The 20,710-nt window shown below is 47.6% G+C and overlaps 1 protein-coding gene across 3 annotated transcripts in view; it reads left to right on the top strand.

Annotated features, from left to right (window-relative positions):
• LOC139415806 (exocyst complex component 6B) overlaps positions 1 to 20,710 on the top strand; it is a 208,430-nt gene that overhangs the window by 178,579 nt on the left and 9,141 nt on the right. For all 3 annotated transcript variants that reach the window (XM_071163913.1, XM_071163910.1, XM_071163912.1), the window contains one exon: positions 17,807 to 17,919. In XM_071163913.1, the coding sequence (XP_071020014.1) occupies positions 17,807 to 17,919 (113 nt within the window). The remainder of the gene's footprint in view (positions 1 to 17,806; positions 17,920 to 20,710) is intronic.

Raw genomic sequence — 20,710 nt, 5'->3', positions numbered from 1 at the left:
CTGAGACACACATACACACTGAGAAATACACACTGAGACACGCTGATACACACCATACACACTGAGAAATACACACTGATACACACCATACACACTGAGAAATACACACTGAGACACACTGATACACACCATACACACTGATACACACATACACACTGAGAAATACACACTGAGACACACCATACACACTGAGACACACACACATACACACTGATAAATACACACTGATACACACCATACACACATACACATTGAGAAATACACACTGATTCACACATACACACTGAGAAATACACACTGATACACACACTGAGAAATACACACTGATACACACACACACACTGAGGCACACACCACACACACACTGAGAAACACACCACACACACACACACACACTGAGACACACATGACACACACACACTGAGACACACATCACACACACACGCTGAGACACACACACACCACACACACGGGGCGGCAGGGTAGCCTAGTGGTTAGAGCGTTGGACTAGTAACCGGAAGGTTGCGAGTTCAAACCCCCGAGCTGACAAGGTACAAATCTGTCGTTCTGCCCCTGAACAGGCAGTTAACCCACTGTTCCCAGGCCGTCATTGAAAATAAGAATTTGTTCTTAACTGACTTGCCTCGTTAAATAAAGGTAAAATAAAAAAATAAAAACACACACTGAGACACACATACACACTGAGACACACATACACACTGAGACACACATACACACTGAGACACACACACACACTGAGACACACACACACACTGAGACACACACACACACTGAGACACACACACACACTGAGACACACATACACACTGAGACACACATACACACTGAGACACACATACACACTGAGACACACACACACACTGAGACACACACACACACTGAGACACACACACACACTGAGACACACACACACACTGAGACACACATACACACTGAGACACACACACACACTGAGACACACACACACACTGAGACACACACACACACTGAGACACACATACACACTGAGACACACACACACACTGAGACACACACACACACTGAGACACACACACACACTGAGACACACACACACACTGAGACACACATACACACTGAGACACACACACACACTGAGACACACACACACACTGAGACACACATACACACTGAGACACACATACACACTGAGACACACATACACACTGAGACACACACACACACTGAGACACACACACACACTGAGACACACATACACACTGAGACACACATACACACTGAGACACACATACACACTGAGACACACATACACACTGAGACACACATACACACTGAGACACACACCACACACACACACACTGAGACACACATACACACTGAGACACACATACACACTGAGACACACACACACTGAGACACACACACACACTGAGACACACATACACACTGAGACACACATACACACTGAGACACACATACACACTGAGACACACACACACACTGAGACACACACACACACTGAGACACACATACACACTGAGACACACACACACACTGAGACACACATACACACTGAGACACACATACACACTGAGACACACACACACACTGAGACACACACACACACTGAGACACACATACACACTGAGACACACATACACACTGAGACACACACACACACTGAGACACACACACACACTGAGACACACACACACACTGAGACACACACACACACTGAGACACACATACACACTGAGACACACACACACACTGAGACACACACACACACTGAGACACACATACACACTGAGACACACATACACACTGAGACACACATACACACTGAGACACACACACACACTGAGACACACATACACACTGAGACACACATACACACTGAGACACACATACACACTGAGACACACATACACACTGAGACACACATACACACTGAGACACACATACACACTGAGACACACATACACACTGAGACACACACCACACACACACACACTGAGACACACACACACACTGAGACACACACACACACTGAGACACACATACACACTGAGACACACATACACACTGAGACACACATACACACTGAGACACACATACACACTGAGACACACATACACACTGAGACACACATACACACTGATACACACATACACACTGAGACACACATACACACTGAGAAATACACACTGAGACACACTGATACACACCATACACACTGATACACACATACACACTGAGAAATACACACTGATACACACCATACACACTGAGAAATACACACTGAGACACACCATACACACTGAGAAATACACACTGAGACACACTGATACACACCATACACACTGATACACACATACACACTGAGAAATACACACTGAGACACACCATACACACTGAGACACACCATACACACACATACACACTGAGACACACACATACACACTGATAAATACACACATACACACTGAGACACACACACATACACACTGAGAAATACACACTGATACACACCATACACACATACACATTGAGAAATACACACTGATTCACACACACACTGAGAAATACACACTGATACACACACACACACTGAGAAATACACACTGATACACACACACACACTGAGGCACACACCACACACACACTGAGAAACACACCACACACACACACTGAGGCACACACACACTGAGACACACACCACACACACACACACACACTGAGACACACATGACACACACACACTGAGACACACATCACACACACACGCTGAGACACACACACCACACACACACGCTGAGACAGACACCACACACACACACACTGAGACAGACACCACACACACACACACTGAGACACACACACACACTGAGACACACACCACACACACACACACTGAGACACACACCACACACACACACACTGAGACACACACCACACACACACACACTGAGACACACACCACACACACTGAGACACACACCACACACACACACTGAGACACACACACACACACACAGAGGCACACACAGAGAGAGAGACAGGCATCCTGAATTCCAGGGGGCCTTAAGGCCTAGGGATTCCATCTTGGTATGCTGACCTTGTGCATCCATCTGTCCGTCTCTCTGTCTGAGAATGATTTTAAAAAAGAACGATGGGTTGGAGAAATATGAAATGTCTGTCTCGTTCTCACGCACATTCTCTCGGTTTACAGTTATGACATAGCAGTGTGTGAGTGACGGGCAGTCCGATGACCAGGATGTTGTTTCCTTCCACTCTGCTCGGGGTCCCCCCCCCCTCTATAATATTACATAATAACAACATTCCATTGGTCCCTCTTTCACATGTTGTTCTGTTTTGGGATTCCTGTTTAGATTCCTCCCTGGAATTGATTAACTAAAAGGGACTGTAGATAACAGTGATATCTCAGTCTGCTCGTTACTGATGGGTAGTTGAACTAATAGCTACGACAACTGCATTGTTGGTTAAGGGCTTGTCAGTAAGCATTTCACAGTAAGTTCGTCTCCTGTTGTATTCGGCGGATGTGACCACAACAAAATAAATTTGAACCCAGTCCTCTCCTCCCTCTGTGGGAGAATGTTTCTGTGCGTTCATGTTTAGATGGAGATTAACGGGGTCGGGTAGAGGTGAGAGAGTTGGTGTCTGTCCTCTCCTCCCTCGTTCCTTCTTTCGCAGTCATTTTCACCTGGGTTGGTTCTGGAAGCACCATGGGGTCAGCCAGTGTGCACCGGCCTGGAGCCAGTTCGCTCTCTCTGTCTCTCGCTCTCTGTCTCTCGCTCTCTGTCTCTCGCTCTCTGTCTCTCGCTCTCTGTCTCTCGCTCTCTGTCTCTCGCTCTCTGTCTCTCGCTCTCTGTCTCTCGCTCTCTGTCTCTCGCTCTCTGTCTCTGTCTCACTCGCTCTCTCTCTCTCTCTCGCTCTCTCTCTCTCTGTGTCTCTCTCTGTGTATCTCACCCACTCACACTCTCTCTCACTCTCTCACTCTCTCACTCACTCAATTAAACACCTTGCTGGGCTATCTTTGACTTGTGTTGATTGGCAGGGCTTGTTTTTAGAGGGAGAGAGATGGAGAGAACCTGACCCTTCAACAACCTTGGTTGATGTCCAGTTTGGGATTTGGAATCTCAGCTCTTTAGTATCTCTGGTTTTATTCATCTCTATTTTGGTTCTGTTGCACTAGTTTTACTCTCTCTCTCTCTCTCTCTCTCAATCTCAGTCAAGGTTCTTTAGGGGAGTGTTCCCAATATGTTTCACACACCCTTGGCCCTTCTCTCACCGCTGCAACCTGAGGTCACTAGTCGAGGATAAGGCACCGAGCCAGAGAAGGGCGAGGATACGGTTAGCTCTACTGTGTGTGTGTGTGTGTGGTGTCCATGATGCTGTGAACCAACTAACCTGCGTGTGTGTGTCAACATCAACTCTGCTTCCTGTTGTCTGACCCTGTTTTAATGGGGTCGTAACCATGACAACAGTCACCGCCCGCCCGTCTGAAAAAACGAGCCGTATCTGATCCGCCACACCCTCTAGGATTAGGCATAATGCTGGTGGAGCGGGCCCTACGAAAACAACACACACACAGGCCTGTATATATATATATATATAAATATAAAGGTGTTGTTGGTAGTTGGGTCTGTGTTCCAGTCTGTGATCTGTCCTGCTCCATTAAGTCTTCAGCCTTACTCACCATAACAGGATGAAATGAAATGCCTAATTCTTGTTTTACTTGGGGAAAAGCTTCTCATCACGCTTACTGTATCAGCCATTTTCTCCATATTAAAGTGGATATTATTATATTACGTTTTAGTCAGAAGGATTTTACAAAGTGTGTGTGTGTGTGTGTGTGTGTGTGTGTGTGTGTATACATGCAGAGAAGTATTTAGGAAAGTATTCAGACCCCTTGACTTTTTCCACATTTTATTACGTTACAGCTTTATTCTATAATGGATGACTTTTTTCACCTCATCGATCTACACACACAATACCCCATAATGACATCACAATACCCCATAATGACATCACAATACCCCATAATGACATCACAATACCCCATAATGACATCACAATACCCCATAATGACATCACAATACCCCATAATGACATCACAATACCCCATAATGACATCACAATACCCCATAATGACATCACAATACCTCATAATGACACCACCATACCCCATAATGACATCACAATACCCCATAATGACACCATCATACCCCATAATGACACCACCATACCCCATAATGACACCACCATACCCCATAATGACACCACCATACCCCATAATGACACCACCATACCCCATAATGACACCACCATACCCCATAATGACACCACCATACCCCATAATGACACCACCATACCCCATAATGACACCACCATACCCCATAATGACACCACCATACCCCATAATGACACCACCATACCCCATAATGACACCACCATACCCCATAATGACACCACAATACCCCATAATGACACCACCATACCCCATAATGACATCACAATACCCCATAATGACATCACAATACCCCATAATGACATCACAATACCCCATAATGACACCACCATACCCCATAATGACACCACCATACCCCATAATGACATCACAATACCCCATAATGACATCACAATACCCCATAATGACATCACAATACCCCATAATGACACCACCATACCCCATAATGACACCACCATACCCCATAATGACACCACCATACCCCATAATGACACCACAATACCCCATAATGACACCACCATACCCCATAATGACATCACAATACCCCATAATGACATCACAATACCCCATAATGACATCACAATACCCCATAATGACACCACCATACCCCATAATGACACCACCATACCCCATAATGACACCACCATACCCCATAATGACACCACCATACCCCATAATGACACCACAATACCCCATAATGACATCACAATACCCCATAATGACATCACAATACCCCATAATGACATCACAATACCCCATAATGACATCACAATACCCCATAATGACATCACAATACCTCATAATGACACCACCATACCCCATAATGACATCACAATACCCCATAATGACACCACCATACCCCATAATGACACCACCATACCCCATAATGACACCACCATACCCCATAATGACACCACCATACCCCATAATGACACCACCATACCCCATAATGACACCACCATACCCCATAATGACACCACCATACCCCATAATGACACCACCATACCCCATAATGACACCACCATACCCCATAATGACACCACCATACCCCATAATGACACCACCATACCCCATAATGACACCACAATACCCCATAATGACACCACCATACCCCATAATGACATCACAATACCCCATAATGACATCACAATACCCCATAATGACATCACAATACCCCATAATGACACCACCATACCCCATAATGACACCACCATACCCCATAATGACATCACAATACCCCATAATGACATCACAATACCCCATAATGACATCACAATACCCCATAATGACACCACCATACCCCATAATGACACCACCATACCCCATAATGACACCACCATACCCCATAATGACACCACCATACCCCATAATGACACCACAATACCCCATAATGACACCACCATACCCCATAATGACATCACAATACCCCATAATGACATCACAATACCCCATAATGACATCACAATACCCCATAATGACACCACCATACCCCATAATGACACCACCATACCCCATAATGACATCACAATACCCCATAATGACATCACAATACCCCATAATGACATCACAATACCCCATAATGACATCACAATACCCCATAATGACAAAGCAAAAAACAGGTTAAGACATTTTTGCAAATGTATTACGAATAAAAAAAACTGATGGCACATTTAAATATTAGTATTCTAGTAGTATTGTTTCCTCCAGACGCTTGGCATTCAGACCAAAGAGTTCTAACTTGGTTTCATCAGACCAGAGAATCTTGTTTCTCGTGGTCTAAGAGTCCTTTAAGGTGTCTTTCTGGAAGACTCCAAGTTGGGTCATGTGTCTTTTTCTGAGGAGTGGCTTCCGTCTGGCCACTCTGCCATAAAGGCCTGATTGGTGGAGTGCTGCAGAGATGGTTGTCCTTCTGGAAGGTTCTCCCATCTCCACAGAGGAACTCGGGAGCTCTGTCCAGAGTGACCATCGGGTTCTTGGTCACCTCCCTGACCAAGGCCCTTCTCCCCTAATTGCTCGGTTAGGCCGTGCGGCCAGCTCTAGGAAGAGTCTTGGTGGTTCCACACTTCTTCCATTAAAGAGTGATGGAGGCCACTGTGTTCTTGGGGACCTTCAATGCTGCAGAAATGTTTAGGTACACTTCCCCAGATCTGTGCCTCAACACAATCCTGTCTCTGAGCTCTACGGACAATTCTTTCGACCTCATGGCTTAGTTTTTCCTCTGACATGCACTGTCAACTGTGGGACCTTATATAGACAGGTGTGTGCCTTTCCAAATCATGTCCAATCAATAGAATTTACCACAAGTGGACCAATCAAGTTGTAGAAACATCTCAAGGATGACTAATGGAAACCGGATGCACCTGACCTCAAAGGTTCTGAATAATTTTTGTTTTTAGGGGGCTGTATGGGAAAATGGTCCAATTCACACACTTATTGAGAGAACATCCCTGGTCATCACTACTGTCTCTGATCTGGCGGACTCACTAAACAGAGAACATCCCTGGTCGTCTCTACTGCCTCTGATCTGGAGGACTCACTAAACAGAGAACATCCCTGGTCATCCCTACTGCCTCTGATCTGGTGGACTCACTAAACAGAGAACATCCCTGGTCATCCCTACTGCCTCTGATCTGGTGGACTCACTAAACAGAGAACATCCCTGGTCGTCTCTACTGCCTCTGATCTGGAGGACTCACTAAACAGAGAACATCCCTGGTCATCCCTACTGCCTCTGAGCTGGAGGACTCACTAAACAGAGAACATCCCTGGTCATCTCTACTGCCTCTGATCTGGTGGACTCAATAAACAGAGAACATCCCTGGTCATCCCTACTTCCTCTGGTCTGCTGGACTCACTAAACAGAGAACATCCCTACTGCCTCTGATCTGGTGGACTCACTAAAGAGTTTTGTAAATATTCTCTGAGTTTTGGACCGTGTCTTTGGAATTTTAACTGATTTAATACTTTTACTTTTGATAATTAAGTATATTTAAAACCAAATACTTTTAGACTTTTACTCAAGTAGTATTTTACAGTGACTTTCACTTTTACTTGAGTCATTGAGTCCTTTTCGATGCAGGTACAGTTGAAGTCTGAAGTTTACATACACTTAGGTTGGAGTCATTAAAGCTCGTTTTTCAACCACTCCACACATTTCTTGTTAACAATAGTTTTAGTAATTTTTCTAACAATTGTATATTTCAATTGTATATCACTTATAATTCACAATGTATAAGTGTATTATTTTTATTACTATTATTAATATTATTATTATTATTATTATTATTATTATTATTTCACTGTATCACAATTCCAGTGGGTCAGAAGTTTACATAGACTAAGTTGACTGTGCCTTTAAACAGCTTGGAAAATTACAGAAAATGATGTCATGGCTTTAGAAGCTTCTGAAAGGCTAATTGACATCATTTGAGTCAATTGGAGGTGTACCTGTGGATGTATTTCAAGGTCTACCTTGCTTCCAATTCCAGCGTTCCAGGTTTTCCTACTCACTTTCCAGCGTTCTGGAAGGAGACGCGTTCCGTCTCCTAGAGATGAACGTACTTTGGTGTGAAAAGTGAAAACCAGTCCCAGAACAACAGCAAAGGACCTTGTGAAGATGCTGGAGGAAACAGGTACAAAAGTATCTATATCCACAGTAAAACGAGTCCTATATGGACATAACCTGAAAGGCTGTTCATCAAGGAAGAAGACACTGCTCCAAAACCGCCATAAAAAAATACAGACTAGGGTTTGCAACTGAACATGGGGACAAAGATCGTACTTTTTGGAGAAATGTCCTCTGGTCTGATGAAACAAAAATAGAACTGTTTGGCCGTAATGACCATTGTTATGTTTGGGGGGAAAGGGGGAGGCTTGCAAGCCGAAGAACACCATCCAGACCGTGAAGCATGGGGGTGGCAGCATCATGTTGTGGGGGTGCTTTGCTGCAGGAGGGACTGGTGCACTTCACAAAATATATGGCATCATGAGGTAGGAAAATTATCTGGATATATTGGAGCAACATCTCATGACATCAGTTAAAGCTTGGTCTCAAATGGGTCTTCCAAATGGACAATGACCCCAAGTATACTTACAACATTTTGGCAAAATGGCTTAAGGACAACAAAGTCCAGGTATTGGAGTGGCCATCACAAAGCCCTGACCTCAATCCCATAGACAATTTCTCGGCAGAACTGAAAAAGTGTGTGTGAGCAAGGAGGTCTACAAACCTGACTCAGTTACACCAGCTCTGTCAGGAGGAATGGGCCAAAATTCACCCAATTTATTGTGAGAAGCTTGTGGAAGGCTATCCGAAACATTTGACCCAAGTTAAACAATTTAAAGGCAATGCTACCAAATACTAACTGAGTGTATGTAAACTTCTGACCCACTGAGAATGCGATGAAAGAAAATAAAAGCTGAAATAAATCATTCTCACTACTATTATTCTGACATTTCACATTCTTTAAGTAAAGTGGTGATCCTAACTGACCTAAAACAGGGAATTTTTAACTAGGATTAAATGTCAGGAATTGTGGAGGAACTGAGTTTTAAAAAAAAATAATATTTGGCTATGGTGAATGTAAATGTCCTACTTCAACTGTATGTAAACTTCCTACTTCAACTGTATGTAAACTTCCTTCCTCAACTGGATGTAAACTTCCTACTTCAACTGGATGTAAACGTCCTACCTCAACTGTATGTAAACTTCCTACTTCAACTGGATGTAAACTTCCTACTTCAACTGTATGTAAACTTCCTACTTCAACTGGATGTAAACTTCTGACTTCAACTCTATGTAAATGTCCTACTTCAACTGTATGTAAACTTCCTACTTCAACTGGATGTAAACCTCCTACTTCAACTGTATGTAAACTTCCTACTTCAACTGGATGTAAACCTCCTACTTCAACTGTATGTAAACTTCCTACTTCAACTGTATGTAAACTTCCTACTTCAACTGTATGTAAACCTCCTACTTCAACTGTATGTAAACTTCCTACTTCAACTGTATGTAAACTTCCTACTTCAACTGTATGTAAACTTCCTACCTCAACTGTATGTAAACTTCCTACTTCAACTGTATGTAAACTTCCTTCCTCAACTGTATGTAAACTTCCTACTTCAACTGTATGTAAACTTCCTTCCTCAACTGTATGTAAACTTCCTACTTCAACTGGATGTAAACTTCCTTCCTCAACTGTATGTAAACTTCCTACTTCAACTGTATGTAAACTTCCTACTTCAACTGTATGTAAACTTCCTACTTCAACTGGATGTAAACTTCCTTCCTCAACTGTATGTAAACTTCCTACTTCAACTGGATGTAAACTTCCTACTTCAACTGGATGTAAACTTCCTTCCTCAACTGTATGTAAACTTCCTTCCTCAACTGTATGTAAACTTCCTACTTCAACTGGATGTAAACTTCCTACCTCAACTGGATGTAAACTTCCTACTTCAACTGTATGTAAACTTCCTACCTCAACTGTATGTAAACTTCCTTCCTCAACTGGATGTAAACTTCCTTCCTCAACTGTATGTAAACTTCCTACTTCAACTGGATGTAAACTTCCTTCCTCAACTGTATGTAAACTTCCTACTTCAACTGGATGTAAACTTCCTACCTCAACTGTATATAAACTTCCTTCCTCAACTGTATGAAAACTTCCTACTTCGACTGTATGTAAACTTCCTTCCTCAACTGTATGTAAACTTCCTTCCTCAACTGTATGTAAACTTCCTACTTCAACTGGATGTAAACTTCCTTCCTCAACTGTATGTAAACTTCCTACTTCAACTGTATGTAAACTTCCTACTTCAACTGTATGTAAACTTCCTTCCTCAACTGTATGTAAACTTCCTACTTCAACTGTATGTAAACTTCCTTCCTCAACTGTATGTAAACTTCCTACTTCAACTGTATGTAAACTTCCTTCCTCAACTGTATGTAAACTTCCTACTTCAACTGTATGTAAACTTCCTTCCTCAACTGTATGTAAACTTCCTACTTCAACTGTATGTAAACTTCCTTCCTCAACTGTATGTAAACTTCCTTCCTCAACTGTATGTAAACTTCCTACTTCAACTAGATGTAAACTTCCTTCCTCAACTGTATGTAAACTTCCTTCCTCAACTGTATGTAAACTTCCTACTTCAACTGGATGTAAACTTCCTTCCTCAACTGTATGTAAACTTCCTACTTCAACTGGATGTAAACTTCCTTCCTCAACTGTATGTAAACTTCCTACTTCAACTGGATGTAAACTTCCTTCCTCAACTGTATGTAAACTTCCTACTTCAACTGTATGTAAACTTCCTACTTCAACTGTATGTAAACGTCCTACCTCAACTGTATGTAAACTTCCTACTTCAACTGGATGTAAACTTCCTTCCTCAACTGTATGTAAACTTCCTACTTCAACTGGATGTAAACTTCCTTCCTCAACTGGATGTAAACTTCCTTCCTCAACTGTATGTAAACTTCCTTCCTCAACTGCATCTTTACTTTTACTCATGTGAGTATGTTATTCCTCCGCTGAGACATGGACTGTGTGTGGACTTCTGTCAGTGTTTATTTTGCTTCTCTGTGACTCTTGACCATTGTTTTTCACTACTGACCGCCGTTTGACCGCGTTGGTCGGATGCCGTGACCATCGGTTGACTCCACCAATCATCAGATTGCTGCTTTGTGTTGTCGCGGTGACCGGTGTTTGGCCTCGTTACCCCGGCGATAACTCGACAGACAGGAAGGTTACTTTGGGGCCTCGGACGCCTCACACACACGTACACACACACACAGAGAGAGAGAGACTCAGGAAGAGGGGTTGTTTTGGCTGGGCTGCAACAGGTTGTGTCTGGAGCCAGTGGGGAGAGGGGAAGAGGGATGTCGAGTTAAGAGTTGGAGCTGATAACCAGGCAACACAAAGACCTGACCCGGTCACAGCAGTAGATAATACTGGTCCATCCAAAAGGCTCTAGTCATCATCTTAACCTTTACACTAACTTTGATCTTCCTGTTTAGGTGAGTGTGAAAAGAACCAGGAACCATGGCTCTAAAATGACTCCTTCCCTCAACCCACTTTACACTGACTCTGATCTGTGTGTTGTTGTCCCTCCACCTACTTTACTCTGATCTGTGTGTTGTTGTCCCTCTACCTACTTTACTCTGATCTGTGTGTTGTTGTCCTTCCACCTACTTTACTCTGATCTGTGTTGTTGTCCCTCTACCTACTTTACTCTGATCTGTGTGTTGTTGTCCTTCCACCTACTTTACTCTGATCTGTGTGTTGTCCCTCTACCTACTTTACTCTGATCTGTGTGTTGTTGTCCTTCCACCTACTTTACTCTGATCTGTGTGTTGTCCCTCTACCTACTTTACTCTGATCTGTGTTGTTGTCCTTCCACCTACTTTACTCTGATCTGTGTGTTGTTGTCCTTCCACCTACTTTACTCTGATCTGTGTGTTGTCCCTCTACCTACTTTACTCTGATCTGTGTGTTGTCCCTCTACCTACTTTACTCTGATCTGTGTGTTGTCCTTCCACCTACTTTACTCTGATCTGTGTTGTTGTCCCTCTACCTACTTTACTCTGATCTGTGTGTTGTTGTCCTTCCACCTACTTTACTCTGATCTGTGTGTTGTTGTCCCTCCACCTACTTTACTCTGATCTGTGTGTTGTTGTCCCTCCACCTACTTTACTCTGATCTGTGTGTTGTTGTCCCTCTACCTACTTTACTCTGATCTGTGTGTTGTTGTCCCTCCAACTACTTTACTCTGATCTGTGTGTTGTTGTCCCTCCACCTACTTTACTCTGATCTGTGTGTTGTTGTCCCTCCACCTACTTTACTCTGATCTGTGTGTTGTCCCTCTACCTACTTTACTCTGATCTGTGTGTTGTTGTCCCTCCACCTACTTTACTCTGATCTGTGTGTTGTCCCTCTACCTACTTTACTCTGATCTGTGTGTTGTTGTCCCTCCACCTACTTTACTCTGATCTGTGTGTTGTCCCTCTACCTACTTTACTCTGATCTGTGTGTTGTCCCTCTACCTACTTTACTCTGATCTGTGTGTTATCATTGTGCAGTCTTGTGTTAGGTCTTCTGGTCCCCCTTTCCCCCCTCTGTCTCACTCTATTTTCTTAGTAATTGTCTGTGTTTCTCTGTCTCGGGGAGCTAGGGGAGGGGGCTTTCTGGTTTCTGTCAGTCGTGACAGGTGAACCGCCAGGACTCCATAGCGTCATAGCTTTCTCTGTCTCTCTCTCTCTGTCTCGGTCTGTCTCGGTCTGTCTCTCTCTTTCTCTCTCTCTCTCTCTCTCTCTCTGTCTTTCTCTCTCTGTCTATCTACTTTCTCTTTCTACTTTCTCTCTTTCTTTCTCTCTCTCTACTTTCTCTCTTTCTTTCTCTGTCTCTCTCTCTACTTTCTCTGTCTACTTTCTCTCTTTGTCTCTCCGTCTCACTCTCTCTTTCTTTCTTTCTTTCTTTCTTTCTTTCTTTCTTTCTTTCTCTCTCTCTCTCTCTCTCTCTCTCTCTCTCTCTCTCTCTCTGTCTTTCTCTCTCTCTCTGTCTTTCTCTCTCTCTCTGTCTCTCTGTGTCTCTCTCTCTGTCTCTCTGTCCCTTCCTCCTTCCTGTCAGAGAGATGTAGAAAGTGAGAGTTGAGTGACAGACAATAGGAGACTTTCAGTGGCCAGATAACCTTTAACCTCTTATTTAAAGAGTTAGACTATGGTAGCAAAAGCACGACATTACAGACCAGAGGTGGACCACTCTTCCTCTACTGTTAACTACTGTTAACTTACCATCCCCCTTCCTCTTCTCTCCTCTGTCTCCCCCCTTCAGATACCACTGGTTAAGTTGTGGGGAATCTCATTGGCTGTAGCTATCAGTGGCTGATAACATATGAGATAATCAGTATGGTTACTCAGAAATAACCTCGCTGTCTGTTAGGGCTACTGAGGCTTCGTCACAGGTTATCTGTATAGTATAGACAGAGTGGAGAAGGAATTCTTTAAACATGGAGTTATTAGTCGTTTGTTTTGACATTCTTATCCATTGACACGGTTGTTGTTTCATAGCTCCTGAACTTCGCTAAGTCTGATATTATTTCTCTGACTCTGTAAATAACTACATGAATAGAGTGTGTGGTGTCTCAACCCCCCTGGGGTCAGGTGGCGAGAGAGGGGGGGAAGGAAGGAGGTTTCGAGAGGTGCAACTATATAATTATTTGTTCATTCATTTATTTATTTCACTTTTTCTTCTGTAATTTATGCCTCTCCTCCTCCCTCCCTCACCCCTCCTCCTCCCTCCCTCACCCCATCTCCTCCCTCCCTCACCCCATCTCCTCCCTTCCTCACCCCATCTCCTCCCTTCCTCACCCCATCTCCTCCCTCCCTCACCCCATCTCCTCCCTCCCTCACCCCATCTCCTCCCTCCCTCACCCCATCTCCTCCCTCCCTCACCCCATCTCCTCCCTTCCTCACCCCATCTCCTCCCTCCCTCACCCCATCTCCTCCCTCCCTCACCCCATCTCCTCCCTCCCTCACCCCATCTCCTCCCTCCCTCACCCCATCTCCTCCCTTCCTCACCCCATCTCCTTCCTTCCTCGCCCCATCTCCTCCCTCCCTCGCCCCATCTCCTCCCTCCCTCGCCCCATCTCCTCCCTCCCTCGCCCCATCTCCTCCCTCCCTCGCCCCATCTCCTCCCTCCCTCGCCCCATCTCCTCCCTCCCTCGCCCCCTCTCGTCCCTCCCTCGCCCCCTATCCTCCCGCCTTCCTAAGTGGATGTTGTGCCAGGTCACCGTGAGGTGAAGGAGAGAAAGAACGAGGGAACTTTCATATAGAGGTGAAGACTGAGGGGAGACCGACTGTGTGTTGATGGGGAGTCAGTTTGTGCGTGGAGTGAATCAGAAGTGTGGGGGGGGGGGGTGAATTGGGGGTCAGGGGCGCGTGTACTCCACCAGTAGCATTCTCTCTTCTCTTCTCTCTCTCTCTCTCTGAGATGTACAGTATGTGATTTGAGAAGAAAGAGATCTCCTCTCTGATTGCGATGCAAACCTGAGCGAAGTCCTATCTGTGTGTGGCGTAACGAGGATGCGGGAGGCTTTTGAAGTAACTTCCCCCAACACACGATGCCGTCTATCAATATGATACAAGCTTCCTTCTTATCTACGCTAGCGCGCGTGTGTGTGTCATATTAGGGAAAGGGGTCAAACCCAGGTCATTGGTCTTGTGTTTGTGTTGTCTGATTGGGCTGTGACTGGTGTCTTGGGTGTCCAATCCAATGTGTATATTTTGACCGAAGGGTAAAATATGTTAATTGTGTAGATAAACCTATGGTCCAAACTCATGTCTTTATTTTATTTATTTATTTTACCTTTATTTAACTAGGCAAGTCAGTTAAGAACACATTCTTATTTTCAATGACGGCCTAGGAACAGTGGGTTAACTGCCTGTTCAAGGCAGAACGACAGATTTGTCAGCTCGGGGGTTTGAACTTGCAACCTTTCGGTTACTAGTCCAACGCTCTAACCACTAGGCTGCCCACTAGGCTGCCCACTAGGCTACCCACTAGGCTACCCACTAGGCTGCCCACTAGGCTACCCACTAGGCTGCCCACTAGGCTGCCCACTAGGCCGGAATTAGTCACTCGATTAAATGGAGGCCACAGAAACAAAAGTGATCAATAATCAGGAAAATAGTGTGTGGATTGGTGACTGGGTGGGTGGGTGGGTGGCTCAGTGGACTGGTGGCTCAGTGGACTGGTGGCTCAGTGGATTGGTGACTGGGTGGGTGGGTGGGTGGCTCAGTGGGTGGGTGGGTGGCTCAGTGGACTGGTGGCTCAGTGGATTGGTGGGTGGGTAGGTGGCTCTGTGGGTGGGTGGGTGGCTCAGTGGACTGGTGGCTCGGTGGGTGGGTGGCTCAGTGGACTGGTGGCTCAGTGGGTGGGTGGGTGGCTCAGTGGACTGGTGGCTCAGTGGATTGGTGGGTGGGTAGGTGGCTCAGTGGGTGGGTGGGTGGCTCAGTGGACTGGTGGCTCAGTGGGTGGGTGGGTGGCTCAGTGGACTGGTGGCTCAGTGGGTGGGTGGGTGGCTCAGTGGATTGGTGGGTGGCTTAGTGGATTGGTGGGTAGCTCAGTGGGTGGGTGGGTGGCTCAGTGGGTGGGTGGGTGGCTCAGTGGATTGGTGACTGGGTTGGTGGCTCAGTGGATTGGTGGGTGGGTAGGTGGCTCAGTGGGTAGGTGGGTGGCTCAGTGGATTGGTGGGTGGCTCAGTGGGTGGGTGACTGGGTGGGTGGCTCAGTGGGTGGGTGGGTGGCTCAGTGGATTGGTTGGTGGGTGGGTGGCTCAGTGGGTAGGTGGGTGGCTCAGTGGATTGATGGGTGGCTCAGTGGGTGGGTGGGTGGGTGGGTGGCTCAGTGGACTGGTGGGTGGCTCAGTGGGTGGGTGACTGGGTTGGTGGCTCAGTGGGTGGGTGGGTGGCTCAGTGGGTGGGTGACTGGGTTGGTGGCTCAGTGGGTGGGTGGGTGGCTCAGTGGATTGGTGGGTGGGTAGGTGGCTCAGTGGGTAGGTAGGTGACTCAGTGGGTTTGTGGGTGACTCAGTGGGTAGGTGACTCAGTGGGTAGGTGGCTCAATGGGTAGGTGGCTCGGTGGGTGGGTGGCTGAGTTGGTGGCTCAGTGGATAGGTGGGTGGGTTTGTAGGTGGCTCAGTGGCTGGGTTGGTTGGTGGGTGTTTAATGTTAGCTAAAGTTCAACAGGCCAATAGTTCTATGATATAATCAGATGAAAAACATTGAGTTGTTATTTTACTTGAAATTTACAAGGTCCTCTACTCCGACAATTAATCCACACATAAAACGGTCAACTGAATCGTTTCTAGTCGTCTCTCCTCCTTCCAGGCTTTTTCTTCTCTTGACTTTATATTGTGATTAGCAACTTTCATAAATTAGGTGCGTTACCGCCACCGACCTCGTTCGTCTTTCCACGTGGGTATAACCAATGAGGAGCTGGGAGAGGCAGGACTTGCAGCACGATCTGCGTCAGAAATAGAACTGACTTCTATTTTAGCCCTTGGCAATGCAGACACTCGTTGGCGCGCGCGAGCAGTGTGGGTGCAATAATTTATAAATGTATTTTGCAACGTGCGTGAGCGGTGTAGTCAGCCTGTGATAACGTCATACACCTCTCCCCCTCCTTCTATCCATCACTCTCCTCCTCTCCCCCTCCTTCTATCCATCACTCTCCTCCTCTCCCCCTCCTTCTATCCATCACTCTCCTCCTCTCCCCCTCCTTCTATCCATCACTCTCCTCCTCTCCCCCTTCACTCCATCACTCTCCTCCTCTCCCCCTTCCATCCATCACTCTCCTCCTCTCCCCCTCCTTCCTTCCCTCTCTCTCTCTCTCTCTCTCTCTCTCTCTCTCTCTCTCTTTCTCTTCTTCTGGCCCTCTCTCTCTTCTCTTCTTCTGACCCTCTCTCTCTAAATGTTAGACTTTTAGTAATATATGGTGTTGTTTTTTATGAATGACACATGATGTCTCTAGTTATTAGATCTGTTCACCCAGTGGGACTGGTCCAGCTATCTAGCTGACTATGGAAGACCCACCTGCAAATACCTGAGAGTCAACCCTCACACAGCCCTAACACTGCTGGAAAAGTAAGTATACCTCTCTTTCTCTCCTTATCCATCCATCCATCCCTAACCTCAACACTCACACAGCCCTAGAAGTATATCTCTCATCTCTCTCTCTTCCTATCATCTCCCTCCCCCCTCTCATCTCCCTCCCTCCCTCTCATCTCCCTCCCTCCCTCTCATCTCCCTCCCTCCCTCTCATCTCCCTCCCTCCCTCTCATCTCCCTCTCATCTCTCTCCCTCCCTCCCTCTCATCTCTCTCCCTCCCTCATCTCCCTCCCTCCCTCATCTCCCTCCCTCCCTCTCATCTCTCTCCCTCCCTCCCTCTCATCTCTCTCCCTCCCTCCCTCTCATCTCTCTCCCTCCCTCCCTCTTATCTCCCTCCCTCTCATCTCTCTCCCTCCCTCCCTCCCTCTCATCTCTCTCCCTCCCTCCCTCCCTCTCATCTCTCTCCCTCCCTCCCTCCCTCCCTCCCTCTCATCTCTCTCCCTCCCTCCCTCTCATCTCTCTCCCTCCCTCCCTCTCATCTCTCTCCCTCCCTCCCTCTCATCTCTCTCCCTCCCTCCCTCTCATCTCTCTCCCTCCCTCCCTCTCATCTCTCTCCCTCCCTCCCTCTCATCTCCCTCCTTTTCCCTCCCTCCCTCCCATCTCTCTCATCTCTCTCCCTTTCCCTCCCATCTCCCTCCCATCTCCCTCTCTCTCTCATCTCTCTCCCTTTCTCGCCCTCCCTTTCCCTCCCATCTCTCTCATCTCTCTCCCTTTCCCTCCCATCTCTCTCATCTCTCTCCCTTTCCCTCCCATCTCCCTCTCTCTCTCATCTCTCTCCCTTTCCCTCCCATCTCCCTCTCTCTCTCATCTCTCTCCCTTTCCCGCCCTCCCTCCCATCGCCCTCCCTTTCCCCCCCTCCCTTTCCCGCCCTCCCTTTCCCCCCCTGCCTCTCATCTCTCTCCTTTCCCCCCCCTCCCTCTCATCTCTCTCCCTCCCTCCCTCTCATCTCTCTCCCTCCCTCCCTCTCATCTCTCTCCCTCCCTCCCTCCCTCTCATCTCTCTCCCTCCCTCTCATCTCTCTCCCTCCCTCCCTCCCTCCCTCTCATCTCCCTCCCTCCCTCCCTCTCATCTCTCTCCCTCCCTCCCTCTCATCTCCCTCCCTCCCTCCCTCTCATCTCTCTCCCTCCCTCCCTCTCATCTCTCTCCCTCCCTCCCTCTCATCTCTCTCCCTCCCTCCCTCTCATCTCTCTCCCTCCCTCCCTCTCATCTCTCTCCCTCCCTCCCTCTCATCTCTCTCCCTCCCTCTCATCTCTCTCCCTCCCTCATCTCCCTCCCTCCCTCATCTCCCTCCCTCCCTCTCATCTCTCTCCCTCCCTCCCTCTCATCTCTCTCCCTCCCTCCCTCCCTCTCATCTCTCTCCCCCCTGCCTCTCATCTCTCTCCTTTCCCCCCCCCTCCCTCTCATCTCTCTCCCTCCCTCCCTCTCATCTCTCTCCCTCCCTCCCTCTCATCTCTCTCCCATCTCCCTCCCATCTCCCTCTCTCTCTCATCTCTCTCCCTTTCTCGCCCTCCCTTTCCCTCCCATCTCTCTCATCTCTCTCCCTTTCCCTCCCATCTCTCTCATCTCTCTCCCTTTCCCTCCCATCTCCCTCTCTCTCTCATCTCTCTCCCTTTCCCGCCCTCCCTCCCATCGCCCTCCCTTTCCCGCCCTCCCTTTCCCCCCTCCCTTTCCCGCCCTCCCTTTCCCCCCCTGCCTCTCATCTCTCTCCTTTCCCCCCCCCCTCCCTCTCATCTCTCTCCCTCCCTCCCTCTCATCTCTCTCCCTCCCTCCCTCTCATCTCTCTCCCTCCCTCCCTCCCTCTCATCTCTCTCCCTCCCTCTCATCTCTCTCCCTCCCTCCCTCCCTCTCATCTCCCTCCCTCCCTCCCTCTCATCTCTCTCCCTCCCTCCCTCTCATCTCCCTCCCTCCCTCCCTCTCATCTCTCTCCCTCCCTCCCTCTCATCTCCCTCCCTCCCTCCCTCTCATCTCTCTCCCTCCCTCCCTCTCATCTCTCTCCCTCCCTCCCTCTCATCTCTCTCCCTCCCTCCCTCTCATCTCTCTCCCTCCCTCCCTCTCATCTCTCTCCCTCCCTCCCTCTCATCTCTCTCCCTCCCTCTCATCTCTCTCCCTCCCTCATCTCCCTCCCTCCCTCATCTCCCTCCCTCCCTCTCATCTCTCTCCCTCCCTCCCTCTCATCTCTCTCCCTCCCTCCCTCCCTCTCATCTCTCTCCCCCCTGCCTCTCATCTCTCTCCTTTCCCCCCCCCTCCCTCTCATCTCTCTCCCTCCCTCCCTCTCATCTCTCTCCCTCCCTCCCTCCCTCTCATCTCTCTCCCTCCCTCCCTCCCTCTCATCTCTCTCCCTCCCTCCCTCCCTCTCATCTCTCTCCCTCCCTCCCTCCCTCCCTCTCATCTCTCTCCCTCCCTCCCTCTCATCTCTCTCCCTCCCTCTCATCTCTCTCCCTCCCTCATCTCCCTCCCTCCCTCTCATCTCTCTCCCTCCCTCCCTCCCTCTCATCTCTCTCCCTCCCTCCCTCCCTCTCATCTCTCTCCCTCCCTCCCTCCCTCTCATCTCTCTCCCTCCCTCCCTCCCTCCCTCTCATCTCTCTCCCTCCCTCCCTCTCATCTCTCTCCCTCCCTCCCTCCCTCTCATCTCTCTCCCTCCCTCCCTCCCTCTCATCTCTCTCCCTCCCTCCCTCTCATCTCTCTCCCTCCCTCCCTCTCATCTCTCTCCCTCCCTCCCTCTTATCTCCCTCCCTCTAATCTCTCTCCCTCCCTCCCTCCCTCTCAT

This window comes from Oncorhynchus clarkii, chromosome 9 (genome assembly GCF_045791955.1).
Source record: "Oncorhynchus clarkii lewisi isolate Uvic-CL-2024 chromosome 9, UVic_Ocla_1.0, whole genome shotgun sequence".
Lineage (NCBI taxonomy): Eukaryota > Metazoa > Chordata > Actinopteri > Salmoniformes > Salmonidae > Oncorhynchus > Oncorhynchus clarkii.
The sequence above is the reverse complement of the archived record's forward strand: the minus strand, read 5'-3'. Positions and strand labels throughout refer to the sequence as shown.